A 19,834-nucleotide genomic window follows, 5' to 3' on the forward strand; every position below is an offset into this window, starting at 1 on the left:
GCCTTATCTGTCCAACACAAACTACAATACAAGCTCCATTTGTCTGACATTAAAAAAAGATGCACATTAATAACCCAGAATGGACATGTTACACTTCCGTTCAAATGTTTGGGGTCTGTACGATTTTTAAATGAAGTAATATGATGAAAAATTATTCAAAATAAATGTAAAATAACTTTTCTATTTGAATATATTTTATTTCTGTGATTGCTAAGCTGAATTTTCAGCATCATTGCTCCAGTCTTCAGTGTCACATGATCCTTCAGAAATCATTCTAATATGCTGATTTGGTGCACAAGATTTTTTTTTTTTTTTTACATAATTATTAAAGTTTGGCTGCTTTATATTTTTGTGTAAACCATAGGCTACATTATTTTTCCAGGCCTTTTTTTTTTTTTTTTTTTACGAATAGAAAAGCTTACATTTTTGAATGGTAGTTACAGATCTATAACTTTCTCCAGGTTTTAGAACCTTCACAAACTAAATCAAAATTGTCCATCTATGTTGTTACTGCCATCTAGTGGCATAATTTTAGCATTGAATAGCAAAATAAAATTTTCATTTTCAGATCTGGTTGGTGTCTCCTCATTCTTTGCCTCTGTGAAGCTGTATCTGCTAGAGCAGGGGTGCCCAATCCTGCTCCTGGCGATCGACTGTCCTGTAGGGATGGCTGACAGCTAGATTAATAGATAGATACATATATAGATAGATTATAGATAGCCTATATATAAATACATAGATAGATTATAGAAACATATCTAGGTATATGGATAGATTATAGATACATATCTAGATACATAGATAGATTCATATAGATAGATATATTTGGATAGATAGATGCCCAGAACTCATGATCCACTAACTTACTGGAAAGAGAGAGCAGTAATCTTTCCTCTTTTGTATGTCCTAGCTAAAAAATGTCTTTGCATGCCAGCAACAAGTGTCCCTTGTGAGAGGATTTTTTCAAAGGCTGGAGAAATTATCTGTAAAAAAAGAAGTAAGCTAAGTCTTATAATTTCTTAATATTAAGAAATTAATATTTTTTAATAAAAATCTCTAAAAAAGTGAGACATTGTGGCTTGATTTCTTTTATTAATATTCATTTTGCAGGACCAAAATAACATTATGCACAGTGATGAGCCTATAGGTTACAAGCGTCACATATTAGAAAAATACAATAAAAAAAATAAAAACTTTTTTTTTAATGGCTCGTCAAGGTTGTTTCAGGATCAAGTGACCACTAGATGTCACCGTTGAGACGGGTGTCGGATTGATTCGAAGCCTCGACACAATATGGACCATTTGGTTCAACTGTTTCCACGAAGCCTCGATCTGCCCACCACTACTGTCCTGCACAGTTCATCTCCAACCCTAATCAAACACACCTGCCTTTAATTTACAAGTGATCCTGACGTGCTCTGAAGACCTTAATTGGTTGCTTCAGGTGTGTTTGATTAGGGTTGGAGATGAACTGTGCAGGACAGTCGATCGCCAGGAGCAGGATTGGGCACCCCTGTGCTAGAGAGTAACAAAGGTTTTCATACTTGTTGATGGGTGGTCGGGTGCTTCTGTGTGTCACTCAGCCATCTTCTCTTTAGCTGGCCACCATTGGCTTTGTAAGCCCTGCCATCTGGTCATGGAGTGAGCAAGTGTAGGCTAACGTTACCTGCATTATATAGCATTTTCCTTCAGGTCAGTCCTATGTTCGTAAAACAAAATCCGATCTGCGATATCTTGTCCTTTCAATAGTGAAGGGATTTTCAAGTGCCTTGACTCTGACAGCTCTAGTCAATGCATTTATCAGTTTAATTGCATCTTGCTCCTCCGTGTTCACAAGTGTCAGTCCTTTCAATATAAAAGTATTCGCTGACTCACTCATAAAGACAGCTTTTGTCGCCATCTAATGGCGTAATAATGTAACTTATGTTGCTTCACGATCAGGGACATTTTTTGGCTTTAATTTGTGTTGTGTGGTAAAAAATAATAATAATAAGGTAGGCCTACTCCAGGCTAGTTCTGTATCGTAAATAAGTTACGGCTGAAGGGGTTGCAGGCACGACGCAAAACGTATCGATACAGCAGCCTCTTAACATTGCTTACTTTTAAACCACTAGACATCTATATCTTTCATCATGGGTGGGACTCGGAGAACGGAAACTGCAGTAGAATATTAGAGAAAAATGAAAATATCACTGACGGTAAGAAAGGGTTGGCTAGTTGTTTTATTTTGTTCTTTTTGAGGTGATTTAAAACACACTTACACTTCCCCAGAGACAATTGATTGTGGAGATCTGTATGGGTCCAACCTAGTAGGCCTTGACCTATGTGAAAATCGGAATAACCGTGTTTAACAAAAGCACAATTTGAAACCGAGGATTAATTTACAAAGGTTAAAATAGAGGAAAACATGGAAAAGATAACACATAATTACTGCACGTTTAACCAGAGTGACCTATGATATACCTATGCTTGTGAAATTGTGACAAGGCCATTCATGCATGAAACATTGGCAAGACAGCAGAAACCATTGAAACAGACAGCTAAAATTCCTCAGTTGAAATGCATAAATATTTCTGTGATTTAAAGAGCATTCCTGAGATACCACAACACGAGCAATATCATTTAACAGCAAACACCACAATTCATCATTGTCATTCTTGCTCACATCTTCATTTACTCATGAACAGAGCAGGAAGTGAACAAAAAAACAAAATGAGAGCTATTACAAAATAGATGAGATTATGGTTTCCCTGCACAGACTTGTATATGATTTCACCAAATGTCATACAAATTGTATGTTTGAGATCAACATTGGTATGGACATGTAGGATAATCAGACTAAGCTGTTTTGGCAACACACACACACACACACACACACACACACACACACACACACACACACACACACACACACACACACACTATTTATTATTCTACTTATGTGATGTACTACTGATGAATGAAATATGAATAAAATAGGTAAGTCTTCAACAAATTAGAAAATATTAAATTACTGAAAGCAGATGAAGCAAATGAACACTGCTAGCTTCTTACCTGATTACTACAGTATGCCTATAACATTTTGAGTTGTTCACATGGTAAAAAATGGATATGGTGATTTCCCCCCCTCTGGAGGTTGCAGTATTTTCTGATTTATGGAGTGATAAAAACCTTTAACTTTTTATGGAGTGATAAAAACCTTTAATTTAACTCTGTCAAGTATGTATTAGATTTGATAGTGTTTCATTTGCATAACATACAATTGTCTTAATACTATTATTAATAAACTGGGGGAATAAATAGTAATAGTTAACATTATTACATTATTTACTATAGCGTCTTGCCTTAAAACTATATTAAATCAACATACCTATAATAACTTAAATATGGAGATATGTAAAGGCCTATTTGATATAGCCTATGTGGAATAATGTAGTTTTGTATTTTCTTGAAATGATCGTTATTGTTCTATTAGGCTACTTCTGTTGAAAACAACAACAACAAAAGAGGTTATGCAGAATCATTGACAACCTCACCATTCACTTTCATTGCACTATTTTCCAGACAATGAAACTATAGCCTACTTTTATTGTTTTATTTTGACACGACCATATCATTAGCTTTTGTGCATCATCTGACGATAATAAAGCTAGGCATTATCATGAAATATTGTCAAACAAACCAGTATCTTAAAATAAATCTATACCAGGCAGTTTAATGTGTAATATAATTCTTGAAATGATGTTGTGATTTCATTAGTTAGAACGCCGCAAAGTACTGAGTTTTACGAAACGCGAAAGCAGTTGTCCTTCCTCGCCCCCTGTAGTTGCCGCTCTGACAGTGCTTGCGCGGGCTTATGTTTCGCGGGAGCAGGCGGCTCAAAAACAATAACATATTGAATATTCTCATCATTCAGATACAAAAATGAGTTTATGGGTGGATAAATACAGACCAACGTCCTTGGCTAAACTCGACTACCACAAGGATCAAGCAAACCATCTGAAAAACCTGGTAAAAAAAAATGTTTATGTCTGACTCAAGTCACGTCAAATAACCAAACGTGAATTATATTTCACCAACATGTAACGTTAACGTTACATAATTGCGCTCAGTAGCTGAAGACATTTTTTTTAATTGCTTCTTTTTACAATTGCAGTAACAATGCTTGTGATATCAACTGCAATGTGCCTATTATTTATTAGATAATATAATGGTCTTAATTCTACAGGTCCAGTGTGGGGATTTTCCACACTTGTTGGTTTATGGACCGCCTGGTGCTGGGAAGAAAACACGGATCATGTGTCTGCTCAGAGAGCTGTACGGACCCGGGGTCGAGAAACTCAGGATTGAACACCAGTCCATCACGGTATTAAAAACATCAGATGCGTTGAACACCTAACGTTACTAGTTCATAGTTTACTACAGTATTAACTGTTACTGTTTGTATCTTGTAGACTCCATCGAGAAAGAAGCTTGAAATCAACACTATTGCCAGCAACTATCATCTAGAGGTGAATCCAAGGTAAGAAAAAAGATTTACTCTGTATGTTTGGAGTCAGTCTTCACTTGCAGTTCCCTCATATCTGATCTGTTTTCCTCAGTGATGCTGGGAACAGTGACCGTGTGGTCATTCAGGAGCTGATAAAAACTGTCGCCCAGTCTCAGCAGATTCAGTCCAGTGCTCAGAGGGAGTTCAAAGGTTCGGCTTTGTTCTTTCATTGGGTTAGATCATTAATCTGAATCAGTTGAATAGCTTAGAGCTGTGTTTGTATATGATAACCTTTTATTAGTGCTCCTGTACACTTCTAACAGTAGTGGCACTAATGAATCTATTCACAGTGGTGCTGCTGACTGAGGTGGACCGCCTCACTAAAGATGCCCAGCATGCCTTGCGGCGTACGATGGAGAAGTACATGTCCACTTGTCGACTGATCCTGTGCTGTAACTCCACCTCTAAAGTGATCTCCCCCATCAGGAGCAGGTGTCTGGCTGTGAGAGTCCCCCTGCCAAGTGTGGAAGAGGTGAGGTTGAAAGAAATTAATACTTTTACGCAATGTTTCAAAGTTTCCACAACTGTTTTCAGCGTTGATAATAACGAGAAATGTTACTTGAGCATCAAATCAGCATATTGGAATGATTTCTGAAGGATCATGTGACACTGAAGACTGGAGTAATGATGCCATCACAGAAATAAATGAGATTTTAAAATAGAAAACATTTCTTATAAATTGTCATATTGTCTGCATTTTTGACTATATATTTGAAATGCATTGTGTTTTGCCTTGCATCTGAAAACAACCCAGCGTTCTTCATCTTCTCAGGTGTGCAGTGTTCTGGCAGGCGTTTGCAAGAAGGAGGGCCTACTGCTTCCTCCTGAACTGGCCAGACAGATTGCTGAGAAATCTGGCCGTAACCTCCGTAAAGCCCTGCTTATGTGTGAAGCCTGCAGAGTTCAACAGTGAGAATAAAGAGACTGTTCTATTTACCAGTGTTAAATAAAAAAATGAATGATTGTATCCAGCTTCCGAATGAATAATAACTCACCTGAACATACAATTTATGTTCTCTGCTCCCAAATTTACTTTCCTGCAGGTATCCATTCTCTCCAGACCAGGACATCCCTGTGACAGACTGGGAGGTGTACCTCAGAGAGACTGCTAATGCTATAGTCAGCCAGCAGAGCCCTCAAAGGTCACAACATGCAAAAAATTATTCACGTCTTTGCTTTGGTGATTCTAGTATATGTGGGGTTGATTTCTTTACATCATGATAACTTTTAATAATTAACTAAGGTTTGTTTTTTTAAACAGTATAGTTGAGATGTTTGCAAATGGCTAAAAACTTGTTTTAATTTCGCAGACTTTTGGAGGTTCGGGCACGATTGTATGAACTTCTGACTCACTGCATCCCACCAGATGTCATCATGAAGGTACAGCTGCTTATTTACAGCTTTTAAAAATGTTTTATACTGGGAAATCAAAGTTAAATTACATTTCTTGATTATCAACACTGTTGGCATTGGTATTCCAGGGCCTGGTGACGGAGTTGCTGAGTAACTGTGATGGACACTTGAAGGCCGAGGTGGTTCAGATGGCGGCGTACTACGAGCACAGACTCCAGCTAGGCAACAAAGCTATTTACCACCTGGAGGCCTTTGTAGCTAAATTCATGGCCATCTACAAGAAGTTTATGGAAGATGGACTTGACAACTTTATGTTCTGAACTATTCTAGCCTAAAATTAACAAGATATATTGGATGTTTGTTTTTCATAATAAAAGCTATTTAAAATGTTTTTGGACTGTTGTTTTTGCTATTTCCTGTACCTGTACTTGGAAATGTAAGAAATACGCAGAAAATTGACAGCATAAAGCAGAAAAATAAAGAAAAATGCACATGATTATTACAAGAGATTTTTGGATTGTACATATGACATTTAAGGCTTAGTTATGTTACAGAAAATTACAAAAGTGCCTATAAATGATTATAGGTAATATAAAAATGAAGATATCTGAGTTTATTTATTTTGACAACATTTATTTAATATATCTGACAATGTATGACATCACTTACCTATACTAACTATAGTAAGTTTCTCTTTAACATGCCAGACTAAATCTGAAACTTTCCCTCCTAACTTCTTTTTTACAACCCGTGTGAAACATCAAACTTGACTAAATAATGCAAATATTTAACTTTTTTACAAATAAATAGTTTTTACATAATAATGCTAAAATTAAATAATTGGTCAGGCTCATGTAGTGTTCATTGAGAAATTCTGTAAATACCACAGAGTTAAAAGCAGTGATATATGCAAGCTGTCATAAACTAACCATTAAAACAAATAAATTAAAGAGTCCACTGGAACCGTTTCCCTTCATTTTTTGGTGGCTAATTTGTGCCTCTTGACTGCGTAGTAGATAATAAGGCACACTGTGATCAGCATGCAAGAGATCACCAGAGAGAGAAAGCCAACGACAGGCTGCTTGGTGAGGATATAACGGCCAGAGCTGTGCACTGGAGCATGGGCACACTGTTGCTGAGGTGCGCCTGTGGCAGGGAAGCCATTGTGGTGGATGATGTTTTTGTAATGGGCCAGTGAAGATTTCAGAATGACCTCCTCCTGCACGTGACCATACATGCCAAAGCCTGGGTCCCGCTGGTCGCTGAATGCATATGCAAAATAGCCCTTTAGATTGACTCCATCCAACGTATACGCTAAAAGAACAAATCAGAGGTTAGAATGCGAGTGAAGTGAACTCCTGAACCCATGACGTAACTATAAAGCGAGGCCTTGTCAGTGTTTTGAGAATAGTAAACAAATATTTTTCCAAAGCACAGATGAAGAGCGGCTCGCTAGTTTTCCTAAGGTCAGCAAACTGTTTCCCTAGTTTTCTGTTTAATAATTAAGCTGCTGCGTGTGGATGTGTGTGTACAGCCTGAGAGTTGTGCCTCTAAATAGAAACGGCATAGATTTGAGTCATCAGAACTTATCCAAGTGGGTTACAGTAGGAAACTTAAAAAACGAATCTTAAACAATCAGATGTTGAAAAATTCTATGACACATACAGATATTATAAAAATGTATGCAATATATAATCTATAAAATATGTAACAACATAACAATGGATACAAATAATAAGTTTGATTACACTTTAAATAAGTTTAATAATTAATATATAATTAATTATACCTGTGGTGGGGTTACACTTCAATATATAATTAGTTATTCTTAATATAATTAATATTGATTCACATTTCCTTTAATCATAATTTTATATGAATATTCATTATAATATATATTTTTATGTGCTTGTTTCTTTGATCAGTTAAGTAATGTACAGTATTTTACACCTTAATTTTAATTCAGTTAACAGTGACTGAGACAGAGCTCTTGACAAAGCCAAAAATAAATAAATAAAATTGTGTATGTGCCACCCTAGCGAAAGCCAACATAACATTATCTTACCTTTCAAGGCCTCGTTAATGTAGTTGTATAGGTAGTAGACGCGCAAGCTATCCTTAAACCTAGCGGTGTCCTCTTGAACACCATTGGCCATCACATAAATGGGAACCCCTTTGTATCGGGAGTTAACCCAGTTCAGTGCCTTGCGAAGACCCCAGGGGACCACAGGAGAGTTGCGTCTTGGAGACATGATCCAGGTCACGTCAGATATCAACTGAACCTGCAACTTGTCCTTGAAGGTGTATTTGTCTTCCACTCCATCATATACCATTGAGGTAGTAAAATGGCTGATGGCAAAGAAATCGTAGGTTCCTTTTACCAGCAGTTGATCCTCTTTGCTGAACGTCGGTAAGTGGTAGTTGAAGAGGTCGATATTGTTTCGCTGTTGGAGCCAGCTACGCATCACCGCTGGGTAATCACCTCTACCGAAGATGGGCTCCGCAAACCAGCCGACTCGAAAGTCCAGGACTCGGTTTGCAGGCGCCACATCCTCCCTGCTGAATGAAAACGCAGGTTCGACCCAGTCCATATGAAGAACCAGCGATACCTTTCCACCTTAGGCTTTGCGAAACTCGCTGTCGTAGACGTGCCAAGCTAACGCGTGCGCACGAAGAAGCTGGTGGCCCACAGTGTATTCAAGATCCTCATCGTTAGGCTCATTCAGAGTGATCCACAGCTTGACATGAGTTCCCAGTCGTTGAAAACACAACCTGGCGTAGTCTGCAAATGCCTGGACTGTCTCCTCGCTCTGCCAGCCCCCACCAGCCTCCCAGGATGCCGGGAGGCTGGATAGTTTCCCTGTGTGGTGCCAAAGGGTCACAACAGGGGTTACGTTAACCTTATGTAGCTCACTAACAAAGCAATGGTAGTATCTTAGCAGTGTTTCGTTGGCATCAGACACCCGGCCTGTTGGGATGATGGAGGACCAGTTGAGGGAGAAGTGGAAGTGTGAGACTTTGATCTGGTGCACATCAGACACCTGCTGGAGGATGCTGCTGTAGTCGGCGCAGTGGCGCGGCCTGTGCATAGGGGGCGCCTGCGCACCAGGGACCTTTTTCAACTCTCCGTTACCAGAGATGTTCCAGATATAAACGCTAGGGTCAGCAAACTGGGTTGGTGTAGTGTCAACCTTCAAAACAGGACAAAACAGGATCAGACGACATTCAGATGATTTTAGATACACAATTTGAAAAGTGAAAATTGAATAAAACTAGGTTTTGAATATATGCAAATGATGTTTATCAATGTTTGACGTTTGAACAAAGGTCAAAGATTAAAGCTAGATGCACCATATGATCAACACAGAATCTAAGTTCTATAAAAATGACCTTTGAATGGGACAAACAAGAACAACCAAGTAAGATTGATTTGCTGGCCTGCACTTTACATAGTAAGGACATTTTCTACTTTTTGATGAAATGTTTGCAGTTATTAATCAATATTTAAATAAATGTAAATGTACATTTGTGTGTGTGTGTGTGTGTGTGTGCGTGTGCGTGCATGTGTATAAATAGTGTGACGAGTGTCTCTGGGCTCATCAGCGTCGCCCTGGCAACCAACACGCTACACCTGCACGTCCTCATCACAGGCCGATCACTCCCAGCTGCCGCTCGTCAACACAGAGCTTAAGAAGCCAGCACCACTCTCACTCAGGCAGACTAACGTCTCATGCAGATCGCTCTGGTACTAACGTTCCCTCTCTTTGTTAACAGAAGACAGCGAGTGACCAACGGCCGCAGCACGCACGCCTGGACGCCTCTTCACGGACACCGTAGAAACACCAGGCACGATCGCACCGAGCACCCCTGCTTTTCCCCACCACCTTCACTTCAAAGGATTAATAAAATCCACCCTCCGGGGCCATTGCACTGAGCTACCTTGTTGTGTGTTTTCTCACCCGTGACATCTGGTGGAGAATGCGGGCGAATGCATGAGAAATCACACACAAGTGTTGGCATGTACCTGCACTAAAAAAAAAAAAAATTCTGTTCTCTTTCTCCAGCACTGGTCGGCGTCCTCTCTCCCCATGGAAGTGGATGAACTGTTGCAGCGCCTGACTGAAGTCAGCGTCCGCCAGCAACAGATTATGGAACATCTGGCCACTCGACAGGGCGGGACCGAGGCGGAACTCGCCGCCCTCCGCGCCCAAGCGGCCCCGCACGTTCCACCACCTGACGCCCGGATGCAAGCGGCCCGGCTCTTGCCGAAGATGACAGTATCTGACGATGCGGAAGCCTACCTCCAAATGTTCGAATCCACAGCTCACCGCGAGGGATGGGTTCCGAACGACTGGGCTTCAGCGCTGGCGCCCCTTCTCACTGGTGAGGCTCAACGGGCGTTCTTCTCGCTACCCCCAGAAAGGGCTGGTGATTATGGAGAGGTGAAGCGGCAAATCCTTGCCCGACTGGGACTTTCCCCCATTTGTGCTGCACAACAGTTTTTCGAGTGGGAATATAAAGTCCGGGTGCCAGCGCGAGCCCAGGCGGCCGAACTCGTCCGCTTGGCCCAACACTGGTTGATGGAAGGAGAGCCCACCGCCGCCCAGATAGTGGAACGTGTGGTGGTCGATCGCCTCCGACGAGCTCTGCCCCGAGCCCACCGCCAAGCCGTCGGGATGAGGAATCCCGCCACTGTCCTGGACCTAGTCGAGGCGATCGAGCTGGCGGACGCTGTCCAACATCGGGAGTTTGGGGAGAGGGCGCCGCCGTTTCCCCGGAGGGTGGTCCAGGAGCGACGCACGCCGGAGGGCACCCCGCGCGCAGTTGGCAGGCCGACGGTTCCCTCACCGATGGATGAGCCAATGCCCACCGCTGACCCCACCACGTCCCCGCGGACCTGGCTGGCGGGGTGCATCGTACATCAGCGCGTCCCACCTGCGGCCCCAGAAGCAGACGTCACCGTGAATGGCCAACCCATACGGGCGCTTCTGGACTCGGGCAGTGCGGTCACCCTCATTCAAGCTCGACTGTGCCCTCCACGTCGCAACCAAAGGAGTCTACTACCCATTACTTGTGTGCACGGAGATACCCAACAGGTTCCAGCTCGTCGTATCAACATCGCTGCAGCTCATGGCAGTTGGCCTGTGGAGGCTGGAATAATGGAGAACCTTCCGGTCCCTTTACTCCTCGGCAGGGATTGGCCCGGGTTCGACCGCCTGCTCGCTGCCGCCGCCCAGCCCGCCAGCCAGGAAGGGAACCGTCGTCACCGTAGGCAGCCACGAAGACCCCGCCGCCGGCCGGCACTACTAGCTTCGGACAGCGGGAGAGATGGTGAGTCCCCCTCTCAAGCTACTAACCTTTTCTATGATGTTTTCCGTCAGGCCAGTGAGGGGGGCTCTTTTGCCAAAGAACAACGGGAGGACGATCGGCTGAAACATTGCTGGGGGCAAATCCGCGCTGTAGATGAGAAAGACGTCCTCCCACGACCCCATCCTCTCCCGCACTTCATTGTCCGAAGGGGCCTGCTATACTGCGTCGCCCAGCGACGGGGGGAGGAGAAGGAGTTGTTAGTCGTCCCACGGACCAAGACGGAGGCCATTCTGGAACTTGCACACTCCCATCCTATGGCGGGTCATCTGGGAGCCGCGAACACCAGTCAGCGTATCCGAGACCGGTTTCACTGGCCAGGCATGGAAGCGGAAGTGAAGAGATTCTGCCAGGCATGTCCTACCTGTCAGCGCACCGCGCCCAGATCTCCTCCCCCCAGTCCGCTCATTCCTTTACCCATTATTGAGGTGCCCTTCGAGCGGATCGGATTGGATCTTGTGGGGCCGTTGCCTAAGTCTGCCCGAGGTTATGAACACATCCTTGTCATTGTCGACTATGCCACCCGCTATCCGGAAGCAGTCCCCCTGCGTAAAGCAACAGCGAAGGCCATCGCCCAGGAGCTGTTTCTGTTGGCCAGCCGGGTCGGCATCCCCTCCGAGATACTGACTGACCAGGGTACACCGTTCATGTCCCGGCTAATGGCAGACCTCTGCACCCTGCTGCGGGTGAAACAGTTGAGGACGACTGTCTACCACCCACAGACCGACGGACTTGTAGAACGCTTTAATCAGACCCTCAAGCGGATGCTCCGTAGAGTAGCGGCTGAAGACAGACGTGACTGGGACCTCATGCTCCCCTACGTCCTGTTTGGAATCCGGGAAGTACCCCAGGCCTCAACTGGTTTCACCCCCTTCGAGCTCCTGTTTGGCCGCCAGCCACGGGGGCTGCTGGATGTCGCTCGGGAGGCTTGGGAGCAGCAGCCGGCACCCCACCGCACGGTCATCGAGCATGTGAAGCAGATGAGGGAGAGGATCGACCGGGTCATGCCATTAGTCCGGGAACACCTCAGCAAGGCACAGCAGGCCCAACAACGCCACTACAATCGGACAGCCCAACCACGGGAATTTCAGTCGGGAGACAGGGTGATGGTCTTGGTTCCCACCTCTGCGTGCAAGTTCCTGGCGTCCTGGCAGGGTCCCTATACGGTAGTGGAGAAGGTTGGACCAGTAACTTACCGACTACGCCAGCCTGGACGAAGACGAGCGGAGCAACTGTATCACATTAACCTACTGAAAAAATGGCAAGGGACCAACGAACAGGTAGCTGCCCTCAGTCTCACCGATCCCGTGGTCGTCGACATGAATCCCCATCTGTCGGCTGCCCAAAAGACAGAGCTGCAACACCTGGTCAGTCAGTTTAAGGATGTGTTCTCCTCCCAGCCAGGGCAGACCAACGTCATCCAGCATGACATCAGGACGCCCCCTGGAGTGATCGTCAGGCAACGGCCCTACCGAGTCCCAGAAGCCCGTCGGCAGGCTATTGAGGAGGAAATTCAGCAAATGCTGAAGTTGGGGGTAATCGAACCGTCACGCAGCCCATGGTCCAGCCCCATCGTAATGGTACCCAAGCCGGATGGCACCCTCCGCTTCTGCAACGACTTCCGCCGTCTCAATGAAGTTTCCGAGTTCGACGGCTATCCCATGCCTCGGGTAGATGAGCTGTTGGATCGGCTGGGGAGGGCCCGGTACATTTCTACTCTCGACCTGACGAAAGGTTACTGGCAAGTTCCACTCACCACGTCGGCCAAACCAAAGACAGCGTTCTCCACTTCCAGCGGACACTGGCAGTACCGGACCCTTCCCTTCGGCCTGCACGGAGCACCCGCCACCTTCCAGCGTATGATGGATATCCTCCTGAGACCCCACCAAGCCTATGCAGCCGCATACCTGGATGATGTCGTCGTGCACTCCGAGGCATGGGATGAACACTTGGAACGTCTGCGGAGGGTGCTCTCGGAGCTCCGGCGGGCTGGACTAACCGCCAACCCCCGAAAATGCCACCTAGCGCTCTCCGAAGCGAAGTACCTGGGCTTCCAGGTCGGCCGTGGCCTCATCCGACCACAGGAAAAGAAGGTAGAGGCCATACTTACCGCTTCCCAACCCCAGACGAAGACCCAGGTACGAGCCTTCTTGGGGTTGGCGGGGTACTATCGCTGTTTTATCCCCAACTTCTCCTCCTTAGCCGCCCCTCTGACAGACCTGACCAGGAAGGGGCAGCCGGAAAAGATACAGTGGACAACAGCCGCCGAGGAGGCCTTCGCCTGGCTCAAGACAGCCCTTACCTCGTCGCCAGTGCTCCGCGCCCCCGACTTTAGCTGCCCCTTCCTGTTGCAGACGGATGCCTCCGACATCGGACTCGGGGCCGTTCTATCACAAATCCAGGAAGGTGAGGAGCATCCTATTATTTATATCAGCAAGAAGCTGTCCCCGGCCGAGAAGAACTATGCCGCCGTTGAGAAAGAGGCCCTGGCCATCAGATGGGCAGTCCTGGAGCTGCGGTATTACCTCCTCGGCCGTAAGTTCACCCTGGTAACCGACCATGCCCCCTTACAGTGGATGGCCCGGGCTAAGGACACCAATGCCAGGGTGACCCGCTGGTTCCTCGCGCTCCAGGACTTCCACTTCGAGGTTCGTCATCGTGCAGGGACCGCCAACGCCAATGCAGATGGGCTCTCGCGGATGTGGACAGCTTACGCAGGTCTGTCAGGGGTCGTTCCCCACCCACCCCTTGTTTCACCCCTACTGTCTCCATTCGTTCCCAGGGCCAGAACGACGCTTAGGGGGGGGGAATGTGACGAGTGTCTCTGGGCTCATCAGCGTCGCCCTGGCAACCAACACGCTACACCTGCACGTCCTCATCACAGGCCGATCACTCCCAGCTGCCGCTCGTCAACACAGAGCTTAAGAAGCCAGCACCACTCTCACTCAGGCAGACTAACGTCTCATGCAGATCGCTCTGGTACTAACGTTCCCTCTCTTTGTTAACAGAAGACAGCGAGTGACCAACGGCCGCAGCACGCACGCCTGGACGCCTCTTCACGGACACCGTAGAAACACCAGGCACGATCGCACCGAGCACCCCTGCTTTTCCCCACCACCTTCACTTCAAAGGATTAATAAAATCCACCCTCCGGGGCCATTGCACTGAGCTACCTTGTTGTGTGTTTTCTCACCCGTGACAATAGAAACATTATATAATATGAAATATTACTATAAAATATAAATATTATATTTATATAATTTATGTTTTATAGTTACAGTGGGGAGAACAAGTATTTGATACACTGACGATTTTGCAGGTTTTCCCACTTACAAAGCATGTAGAAGTCTGCAATTTTTATCATAGGTACTCTTTAACTGTGAGTGACGGAATCTAAAACAAAAATCCAGAAAATCACATTGTATGATTTTTAAGTAATTCATTTGCATTTTATTGCATGACATAAGTATTTGATACATCAGAAAAGCAGAACTTAATATTTGGTACAGGAACCTGTTTGCAATTACAGAGATCATATGTTTCTTGTAGTTCTTGACCAGGTTTGCACACACTGCAGCAGGGATTTTGGCCCATTCCTCCATACAGACCTTCTCCAGATCCTTCAGGTTTCGGGGCTGTCGCTGCGCAATACACTTTCAGCTCCTTCCAAAGATTTTCTATTGGGTTCAGGTCTGGAGACTGGCTAGGCCACTCCAGGACCTTGAAATGCTTTTTACAGAGCCACTCCTTAGTTGCCCTGGCTGTGTGTTTCGGGTCATTGTCATGCTGGAAGACCCAGCCACGACCCATCTTCAATGCTCTTACTGAGGGAAGGAGGTTGTTGGCCAAGATCTCGCGATACATGGCCCCATCCATCCTCCCCTCAATATGGTGCAGTCGTCCTGTCCCCTTTGCAGAAAAGCATCCCCAAAAAACGATGTTTCCACCTCCATGCTTCACGGTTGGGATGGTGTTCTTGGGGTTGTATTCATCCTTCTTCCTCCAAAGACGGTGAGTGGAGTTTAGACCAAAAAGCTCTATTTTTGTCTCATCAGACCACATGACCTTCTCCCATTCCTCCCCAGGCTCCCCCCATTCCTTATTCAGATGATCATTGGCAAACTTCAGACGGGCCTGGACATGCGCTGGCTTGAGCAGGGGGACCTTGCATGTGCTGCAGGATTTTAATCCATGACGGCGTAGTGTGTTACTAATGGTTTTCTTTGAGACTGTGGTCCCAGCTCTCTTCAGGTCATTGACCAGGTCCTGCCGTCTAGTTCTGGGCTGATCCCTCACCTTCCTCATGATCATTGATGCCCCACGAGGTGAGATCTTGCATGGTGCCCCAGACCGAGGGAGATTGACCGTCATCTTGAACTTCTTCCATTTTCGATTAATTGCGCTAACAATTGTTGCCTTTAATTGCGCTAACACAAAGCTGCTTGCCTATTGTCCTGTATCCCATCCCAGCCTTGTGCAGGTCTACTATTTTATCCCTGATGTCCTTACACAGCTCTCTGTTCTTGGCCATTGTGGAGAGGTTGGAGTCTGTTTGATTGAGTGTGTGGACAGGTGTCTTTTATACAGGTAACGAGTTCAAACAGGTGCAGTTAATACAGGTAATGAGTGGAGAACAGGAGGGCTCCTTAAAGAAAAACTAACAGGTCTGTGAGAGCCGGAATTCTTACTGGTTGGTAGGTGATCAAATACTTATGTCATGCAATAAAATGCAAATTAATTATTTAAAAATCATACAATGTGATTTTCTGGATGTTTGTTTTAGATTCCGTCTCTCACAGTTGAAGTGTACCTATGATAAAAATTACAGACCTCTACATGCTTTGTAAGTAGGAAAACCAGCAAAATCGTCAGTGTATAAAATAATTGTTCTCCCCACTATACAGTATCAAATCAATAATAAAAGTTGTGTTTTTACAAAATAATTATTTAAACATGCATGGCAAGCAACCAGGATAAGCTGTACCTGTATGGAATTGGCAGCCACTCCCCAGACAAAGTCACATGGAAATACACCCTGTGCAGGGCGGTTCTCAGGAAGTTGAGGGAAGCCATTCTTCTCTATTAGTTTGCTATAGAAAGTGGCAGATGTCTTCGGCTCTCTCTTCAGATCAGGAGTGTTGAAATCCACAAAGAATAGCCCCCGTCGTATTCCATATTCACGGTACCACTCGTACCCGTCCAGCAGAGACCAGGCTGTGTAGCCAATCACATTTACTCTATCAAAACGGATTGCTATAAAGATGAGAAAATGATTGTTCATAATCAGTTACTGATTGTGAAATGTGAATTGTTGAAAATAGCAGTGCTAAATGATAGTTGGAACACATTGTAAATGGTTCTTTGACCATTAAAATATATGATAATCTCAAAACGGTCATATGCCCACAACATACTGACTGATATGTTCTTCTATTATCATCATTCTATGCTTATCATTTCATCAAACATCCTCAGTTCATATACAGTATGTATACCTTTCAGAGTCTCCATAATAAAGCGCTTCAGATAGTACATATGCTTGGCATCCTTTGTTTTCGTGTTGCCACTTCCATACCAGCCACTCTCCACTACAAAGATGGGAGGATTGTTGTATTCGGCACGGACCCAGTACAGCAGCATCCTCAGACCTAGATCTTCTGTCTGGCCGAAGCGCAGACTGTCATTGATCAGCTGAAAACTAAGAGCCGGTCCATGAGACAGGGCAAAGAAGTCCGCTGTTCCGTTAACATACACACTCTCAGCCTCCGTGAAGGACGGCAGTCTGTGGGTCAGATTGTGTTTCATGCAGGGTGGATAGTCTCCATCCACAAACAACGGACGGGCGAACCAGCCGAGCACGAAGTCCAGAGAACACTGGCAGGCTCTGCGGTTCTCCTGCCTGGTTCTGCTAGGCTTGATCCAGTGGGAGGCCAGAGCCATGGACACTAGCCCGCCCTGACGGGAGCGATACCGGTCGTCATACAAGTGCCAGGCTGCAGCATGAGCCTAGACGGCAACACAGGCCGAAACAAAATACATGGCTATACATTATATTTGAAAAACATATATCGTATACAGCACTTTGAACTACAAAAATTGAACCAACATAATAATAAAAGTGATAATAAAAATAACAAAACAATTAACTATATCGTCCTAGCCTATTAATAAAATAAAAAACATATATTTTTTTGTTTATATATACGTATATATATATACACTGGCCACTTTATTAGATACACCTGTTCAATGCGCTATTATCTAACCAGCCAATCACATGGCAGCAATGCATTTAGGCATGTAGAGATGGTCAAGGCGATCTGCTGAAGTTTTAACTGAGCATCAGAATGGGCAAGAAAGGTGATTTAAGTGACTCTGAACACGGCATGGTTGTTGTTGCAAGACAGTATTTCAGAAACTTCTGATCTACTGGGATTTTCACACACATTTTTTCACACTCATTCTTTGAGTCCCGTAGTACAATTGAGCATTGTTTAAACACCACAGCCTATCTGAGTATTGTTTCTGACCATTTCCATCCCTTTGTGACCACAGTGTACACGTCTTCTGATGGCTACTTCCAGTAGAATAACACGCCATGTCACAAAGCTCAAATCATCTCAAACTGATTTGTTGAACGTGGCAATGAGTTTACTACACTCAAAAGGCCTCCAAACTCACCAGATCTCAATCCAATATAGACCAATGTCTCTGAGGAATGTTTCCAGCACATTTTTATGCCAACAAAAAATTAAGCCAGTTCTGAAGGTAAAAGGGGGTCCAAGGTGTACCTAATAAAGTGGCCGATGAGTGTATATATATATACATATTATACAGATACATTTGTTAATTAAATAAATAAATAACTTAAACATTTGAGTATGTGGCTCTAATTACCTTCAGAAGATTGTGTCCCACTCTGAAAGGCAAATCGGAGTCGTTTTTGATACCAGGAGCCACAACCCCAGTTCCATATCCATGCCAGGCCACAACAAAAGGATTGTCAATGGTAATCCAAAATTTCACATCCGATCCAAATGTTTTAAAACAAAAATCTGCATATTCTCTGAATAGATCCACCATAACCGAATTGCTCCAGCCTCCAAAGAGGGTTTGCAAACTCTCTGGCAGGTCCCAATGATATAAAGTCACAACAGGTTGCACTTTCACATCCTTCAAACCTCGAATTAGACTTTTATAATATTCCACACCTTTTTCATTGTAACTTTCTTTGGTGCCATTGGAGAAGATGCGCGGCCAGGACAGAGAAAAGCGGTAGTGACTGACTCCAAGTTGCTGCAGGGCTCGGATGTCCCCCGGGATGTTGTGATAACTGTCACTGCCCACGTCGCCTCTGGATACACGGGTCCCTCCGCGAGTAAAAGTGTCCCAGATAGACTTACCCTTCCCGTCTTTTTCCCAGGCTCCCTCAACTGAATACGCGGCGGTGCCGACAGCCCACATAAACTTCTCAGGGAAAATGTCATACAGGAAGGCTTTGTCACCGGGATATGGAAGTTTGCTAAATCTATCCCATGTGTGCAGTCCTGCTCCTGGATCAGCTGCTGTCCACTGTAGCTGACTGAACAATACGAGTGCCAAAACAATCCATGCAACTGTCATGGTGCCGACAACTTTCCTAATGTTAAACAAGTGAGTTGTGTCTCTTACCTCACTCCGAGTCGCTTGCAACTGCGGTATAATGCACCTGGCCCCATCTGGTCCCGTTTTTTGTCCTCTCAGGAAATCTATCAATTATTACCCAGGCACTTGACGGGTAAATAGGTATCCAAGCGCTGCGCAATTCCAGCCTCCATAATAACACATTTCCTCCTGCTAGTGTATGATAGGGCAAATATGATTACAAAACAAAACAAAAAAACAGTTTGATTTCTCCAGTGGCTCTAAATGACAACTGAATATATTTTAAGACTGAAAAACCTATATGAATAAACCATATCACAGGAATACTGATCACCTAGTTATCCAGTAATCCAAATGGATTACTTAATGACTTTCAATGACAAACCATTTATGAATGAAATACATAAAGTACATTAATGTAATGTTAACAGCCCAAACTTTGTAATATGTATTTAAAAAAATTATAAACAGAATTGAAAACAATACTTCATACAGTCATTTTAAATTGGTCAATCCAATTTCCACAGTTCTATACAATTTTGTTTGGGAAGCTTTTGCACATTTAAACTGCATGTTGTGGAAGTGCTTCGAACAGGTGTTTTTATTAGCGAGACCTTGATTATATGAAATAAAATCAACACTATAGAATACATGAAAATACAATGTAATATGTACTAGGAAACAGATTTGATCATTTAAATTGGATTACATGCGTAATATATCAGAATGCATATGGAAAGTATCTCCATCTGGAGGGCTGATGGTAATGTGCACGGTGCACCCGCATGTCCTGAACGGAGCCAGAAGGATAAATTGCCATTGTAATACATTAATGCCAATAATATGTTCCCGGAGATTGTTTTATTAGTTTTAAACCAGCCATTGGGGGCCTCTGAACAGGCCATGTTCAAATTATCTGGG

General features: G+C 44.3%; 3 protein-coding genes across 3 annotated transcripts in view; 1 reads left to right on the forward strand and 2 right to left on the reverse strand.

Annotated features, from left to right (window-relative positions):
- Positions 1–1,835, reverse strand: part of stard13a (StAR related lipid transfer domain containing 13a) — a 60,421-nt gene extending 58,586 nt beyond the window's left edge. Inside the window, exon 1 of the mRNA XM_079598982.1 lies at positions 1,545–1,835. The gene's annotated coding sequence lies outside the window, so the exon portion shown is untranslated. The remainder of the gene's footprint in view (positions 1–1,544) is intronic.
- Positions 1,836–3,764: 1,929 nt separating this feature from the next.
- rfc3 (replication factor C (activator 1) 3) lies at positions 3,765–6,232 on the forward strand. Its single transcript, XM_079598990.1, has 9 exons — positions 3,765–4,011; positions 4,229–4,366; positions 4,455–4,522; positions 4,602–4,699; positions 4,840–5,021; positions 5,322–5,458; positions 5,593–5,691; positions 5,860–5,929; positions 6,031–6,232. Exons 1-9 carry the CDS (start codon positions 3,925–3,927, stop codon positions 6,220–6,222), a joined length of 1,071 nt encoding a protein of 356 aa, XP_079455116.1. The 5' UTR covers positions 3,765–3,924; the 3' UTR covers positions 6,223–6,232.
- An 846-nt stretch (positions 6,233–7,078) lies between these two features.
- kl (klotho) lies at positions 7,079–19,121 on the reverse strand. The gene is made up of 5 exons (XM_079598989.1): positions 18,167–19,121; positions 16,765–17,275; positions 16,254–16,522; positions 7,968–9,093; positions 7,079–7,216 (listed from the first exon to the last, which is right to left on the reverse strand). The coding sequence occupies exons 1-4, from the start codon at positions 18,890–18,892 to the stop codon at positions 8,521–8,523; spliced, it is 2,079 nt and encodes a 692-aa protein (XP_079455115.1). The 5' UTR covers positions 18,893–19,121; the 3' UTR covers positions 7,079–7,216; positions 7,968–8,520.
- Positions 19,122–19,834: the final 713 nt, after the last annotated feature.

This window comes from Phoxinus phoxinus (genome assembly GCF_949152265.1).
Source record: "Phoxinus phoxinus genome assembly, chromosome: 23".
Classification (NCBI taxonomy): domain Eukaryota; kingdom Metazoa; phylum Chordata; class Actinopteri; order Cypriniformes; family Leuciscidae; genus Phoxinus; species Phoxinus phoxinus.

Bases quoted from the DNA above. Each gene is read 5' to 3' on its own strand.
- rfc3 (XM_079598990.1), top strand. From the start codon at position 3,925: ATGAGTTTATGGGTGGATAAATACAGACCAACGTCCTTGGCTAAACTC. The intron at 5,022-5,321 runs GTGAGGTTGAAA...TCATCTTCTCAG, and splicing joins CCCTGCCAAGTGTGGAAGAG to GTGTGCAGTGTTCTGGCAGG. The intron at 5,459-5,592 runs GTGAGAATAAAG...ACTTTCCTGCAG, and splicing joins GAAGCCTGCAGAGTTCAACA to GTATCCATTCTCTCCAGACC.
- kl (XM_079598989.1), bottom strand. From the start codon at position 18,892: ATGACAGTTGCATGGATTGTTTTGGCACTCGTATTGTTCAGTCAGCTA. The intron at 16,523-16,764 runs GTATACATACTG...TCATCTTTATAG, and splicing joins TATTATGGAGACTCTGAAAG to CAATCCGTTTTGATAGAGTA. The intron at 9,094-16,253 runs GTACAGCTTATC...CCTGTTTTGAAG, and splicing joins TGGCTGCCAATTCCATACAG to GTTGACACTACACCAACCCA.